We start from the raw sequence: 5,328 nt of genomic DNA, 5'->3' as shown, positions 1-5,328 counted from the left end.
CAATGCAGTAACAAACATCAATTCTGAACAAATTAAAATCACAGACCTGAATACAAAAAAGGATGTTGGACCAACACATATCTGCACTTACGTACGTACAGCACTGAGAATAATGTATTGATGCGGCAGATAAAAGACTAAAAGGAACCTTTTCCCTCATCAACCGATGAGTTAGATGTATCTACACACTTAGTCATTTTACAAAATATTTCAGAATATATTGAACATTACAGCATCACTTATCTCATATAGTGTGTGGTCCTACCTTAGTCATCCACGCCTGTAATTTTGATACTGCTGCTTAATAAACTATTTGTTTTCATATCCAGTGGATGGAGAATGTGCTGTGGAGATGAATTTGTAAGTTTTCAACCTTCAGGAACTGAAAATAGAAAACAGAATTAGAAATGGGAAAAGCGTCTAAAATGAACATTACAAAAATGAAGAAAGTGCAGGTACAGTGGAACCTCAAAAACACAATTCATTCCAGGAGACGATTCAACTTTTGAGTTAAATTTCCCCATTTGAAATAATGCAAATTGAATTAATCCGTTCCAGACCCCCAAATTTTACCCAATATAAAACATTTTAAATGCCTTAAAACAAGTATATTTAAATTCAATAACTGAATGTTTGTGTAGAACTCTTGAAATTAGAGACGACTTGTTAGTCCATAAGGTGGGTGAGGAGTGGTGCTGGGGGCAAGAATTTCACCCAGATGAAGCCATATTCAGCACTAAAATCCTGTTCCAATCCTGGAGGGTGTGCAGGTGCAACACCAAAAGGGCCTTGAAAGATAGACTTTTCTCATCCAGATATTTCTTCGCACCTGGGGCAAAAACTTCATCAATCCACTCAGTGAAGAACTCCCAAGTTACCCAGGATTTAGGATTTGACCTCCACGTTACACTAAGCCTGTTTTTGTGCAGTGTTTTCCTTAATAGCCCTGGGGTCTTCTTTCTCTCGTCAATGTAACGCATGCACTGAAAATGGGGGGGCGCCAATTCCAACTTCTGCTCGAGCAGGTGGGTCTTAAAGAGTTTGGAGGGGGTACTATGCCTGTGCATGCTCTTCGACATTGAGGCGCCAAGTTTAAACAAAATGATATTAAATGCCGCCCTAGCGCTGCTATTTTACGTTTGCGGACATGGGTTCCTATTTGAAAGTTGTTCTATAGGGAACACTCAGTACGCTCCTGAAGTATGGCATCAAACTCCTGGGACACCCTGTATAGTGTCATATATGCCTAATTAAGCAAATATTGCTAGAAGGCTAAAGCTAGAAATGGGGTACACAATATATCATAAACAGATGGGATGCAAGGGTCATTTAACATCCACCCTTTAATATTAATATAGTGTGATGTACTGTGAACTGCAGAAAAAAAATGTTAATTACTATGGATATCTTCAGTACATACAACTCACCTTATTAATGGTGTGGTATGAAAAGGGTTTGGAAGCCTGATTAACAAACACAGATTTCACTGGCTTCTGTACTCCAAGAATGGTGACCTTGTCTAAAGCTGGCATATCATTATATCCCCACCAAACAGCAGATCCTGTGAGCTGCGACTCAGCCAAGGTGAAGTTCAGCAAGTTGTACCCTCGATCTGCATACGTATCTGTAACAGTAAAATTATTAACAGTGGAACATATGTGTAACTAAGGGCATATGAGAAAAGCCACACAAAATTTCATCATGGCCTAGGACCTACTTTCCATGACAACCATGACATTACTAGAAAATAAATACATGTGTTCTCAAACAGTTAAATAGTTTTGTGTGGTTTCACAAGCTACTGAAGACATAATGGAAGAATCCTCAAATAACAGGACCTATCTTAGTACTCCTCAAACCTTGTGTTGGCCTCTTCACAGTGGCCTCTCTGTCCTACTGTTAATCAGTGTCCTCATTTCAGCTTTCAGTGTCACGATCAGCTCATCATACAATACTACCTCAGGGTTTTATGTATTTCCAATCCTAAATTGCCAGCAACCTCACAAATCATAAATGTACAGTGCCTAACTGATAAACATTTGCAAGGCTTCCATTGCTGAATTCTTGACAGAGAGCAGTTGTAGTAAACTGGAACTCAAAATGATGTTCATCTATAAAAAATAATTCCCCCACATCTGTTTCAGGATGATATAAGTGTCTGTCACAGTAAAAAGAGATCCAAAATATTGTGACATGATGGCTGAAGGCGGGGAATACTGGAAAAGGCGTCCAAAGCTAAGTAATGGTGCTGTAAACATGTTACAGCAGATAGTAGAAACAGAAAAGATGACCGCTGCTACGCAATGGCTCGGTAAACACGTTTCCTTGGAAACTGATGTGAACACGCAACACTAGAAAAGCTGTTGGAAGAGAAGTTCTCTGTGCAGTCTGCACTGAGACTGTACAAGATGTAATTCAAGCTTTCAAGCAGTTGAGATGGTGAGTGGGTCTGCAGGCATTCAGTACTAGCCAGTGCTGTACAGACACAGCTAGGAGGCAGACAACAGCCAGGGACTGTGGCCATGAAGTCGCATTGTGAAGAAGCTGCCATCCAGCAAGGACAGAAACCTCTGAACACGGAAGCAGAGGAATCCACAGTGTCAGGAGCTGCCACCAAGCGATGCCTAGTTAAGACACGGCAGACTGAGAAGACTTAGTGCATGGTGTAGTTTTTGTTAAGCGTACAGATCTGTAAAACTGTTATAGTTACTTGTAGTTATGAGCTGTTCAATAAAACCAATTACCAATCCAAACCCAGTGTCTAGTCACTAAATACATAATAATATTAACTTCTAAAACAGCAAACACAGTTTAAAAAAGTTAAGGCAAGAAACAGGCAGGCTACAGTTTATCACTCAACTTCATATTTATTTAGAAAAGTAAGAAAATTGTGAACTATATGGAAATTCTGGATTTACAATAAATGTCGTATCCCAAGGGAGCAGCCAGTCCCAATGGAAGACAGATTTCCCAAGCGGCTAGGAAATAATGGTGGCAGGTTTGCAGACATACAACTTACAGGTCCATACCTAATCAAGCTGAAAAGATACACGGAGTTGAAGTTGACTGATCATTTTAATTACAGAATGTGAAGATTATAAAGTATCCCTGCGCATAGCAGTGGTGGTGTCAAACCCACCCCAGTTCCCCCCCTCCATGATGAAGTTACAAAAATGTCTGATGAAACCCCAAGAACAACATGTTCTAGAACTTTCTGAACACAACAGAAGATTCCATGACTTGTGCCCACTGTCTTGTCGAAGGTTAGGGTCTAAACAACAGTCAATCCTAACTATACTACCTCTGCTTGTTTGCATGAAAAACCAATAACATTCCATAAGTAAACTCGATGAAGATATACTGACTGTGCTACCTCAGCAATACTGAGATAATGCCTGTCAGCTATACTGTCAATCATGCATAGCTGTGTAAGTCTGCAGAGTCATTAATTACTATTAACATTGCCAGTTACAAAGTTTTACCTCATAATGCAGTTAATAAGACCCCAAAGTTGGGCCTATACTGTATGGATATGCAAAACACTCAATATATTCAATTTCATAATTAAATACTACAAAATTCAGAGCCTATCTACATGCATGCACGTTGTAATTAAACTATTTCTACGCACTCTAATATGCTTGAACATGACATCACTCAAGCGGTTAGGCACTACCTTCTCACTGCAGAACCTCAGGTTTGATTCTGGGTGCCTTCATGCAATATTTACCATGAGTGACCTGGTACAGGAGCAGGTTTTCTCCAAGTTTATTTGGTTTCTCTTGCTAATCTTAATTCACTATTGCTCCACACTCATCTAACACTACCCTCGAGACACATGACGGCCCCCACCAAACACTAAATTATCACATTCTTAGTCTTTTAAGTTACAGAAGTTCAGTTTCAATCTAGATGCAATAATTAACCTTATTAACACTATATTTTTATAATAAAGTTAATCATGCTCATAATGAAACTTTATAAAGGTTTATTACACTAAGAACTTCTGTTCTGTACTTACTGAGTGAATCACCATCATCCCAGTACAAAGAGCCTGTGGCACGACAGTCCTCATCCAGGGTTACCAGGAGCCCAAAGTCATTCTTTCGACTGGGGGTGAAAGAGTTTACATGCCATTACAATTGTAAAAATGTGGTGCAGTTCAATTATTTGGGAACACCAGTGACAAATCAAAATTTGCTTCATGAGGAAATCAAGAGGAGACTGAACTCTGGTAATGCTTGCTACCATTCAGTCCAGAAGCTTTTGTCTTCTCGTCTGCTGTCCAAAAACATAAAAATTACAATATACATAAAACTATAATTTGCCTGTGGTTCTGTATGGGTGTGAAACTTAGTCTCTGACATTAAGGGAGGAACAGAGACTGAGGATGTTTGAGAACAGGGTGCTGTGGAGAATATTTGGACTGAAAAGAGATTAAGTGATGGGAGGTTTGAAAAAATGGCAGAATGAGGAGCTTCATTAATTGAATGATCAGGTAAGGGAGGATGAGATGGGCAGGACATGTAGCATAATGGAGAGGAGGAATGCATATACGATTTTGGCAAGAAAGTTAGGAGGAGGAAAGAGACCACTAGGAAGACCTTGGCACAGGTGGGAGAATAATATTAAAATGGATTTTAGAGAGATAGGATGGGGTGGTACAGACTGGATTGATCTGGCTTAGGATAGGGAGCAGTGGAGGGCTACTGTGAATATGGTAAAGAACCTTTTGGTTCCATAAAATGTTGGGAAATTCTTGAATAGCTGAGTGACTGGAAGCTTCACCAGAAGGATTTCACTCCATGAGTTAGTTACAATTGTAAAAACATTAGTAACATATTTAATCCAATACAGATGCTATGATGTATCTAAATAAACATTAAAACATTTTGAGAATCATTAAAATAACTATCTGTATAAACAAAAAATTTTGAAGTTTTCCTACAAATCGCTCTCTTGCAATGGGCTACAATGGTGTACAAGGGTGCACTTAAATTTGAGAACTTTGATCTTGAGTGAGAGGAACTGGTTAATTCCTGTACATATACATAAAATATTGCAAGTAAAAGAAACGACAGTTTTCTTAAATAAATTTCATACACTCCATCTACTATGGGAATGAGGGGACGTCATTATCAGTTAATGACGAAGATCATTATGCCATCATCAGAAAATTACTAGATTCTATTTTCAACATGCATCTAGTATTCAAACACATGCAAGACTCTTCTTCTGTTAGGTTGCCTATAAAAGGTGAAACACACTCTGGGTCATAGAGTAGATGGAATTTATGATCAATTTTGGATGATCTCTGCTATTATAAGC

At 38.8% G+C, this 5,328-nt stretch overlaps 1 protein-coding gene across 1 annotated transcript in view; it reads right to left on the bottom strand.

Annotated features, from left to right (window-relative positions):
- Positions 1-6: 6 nt before the first annotated feature.
- Positions 7-5,328, bottom strand: part of LOC111866672 (lysosomal alpha-glucosidase-like) — a 45,631-nt gene continuing 40,309 nt past the window's right edge. Inside the window, 3 exon segments of the mRNA XM_023855851.2 lie at positions 7-382; positions 1,428-1,624; positions 4,022-4,110. Of these exon segments, the coding sequence (XP_023711619.1) occupies positions 320-382; positions 1,428-1,624; positions 4,022-4,110 (349 nt within the window). The 3' untranslated portion in view covers positions 7-319.

Source organism: Cryptotermes secundus, unplaced genomic scaffold, assembly GCF_002891405.2.
Source record: "Cryptotermes secundus unplaced genomic scaffold, Csec_1.0 scaffold54, whole genome shotgun sequence".
Classification (NCBI taxonomy): Eukaryota; Metazoa; Arthropoda; class Insecta; order Blattodea; family Kalotermitidae; genus Cryptotermes; species Cryptotermes secundus.
Note: the sequence above shows the minus strand (reverse complement) of the source record. Positions and strands in the feature narration are given on the sequence as shown.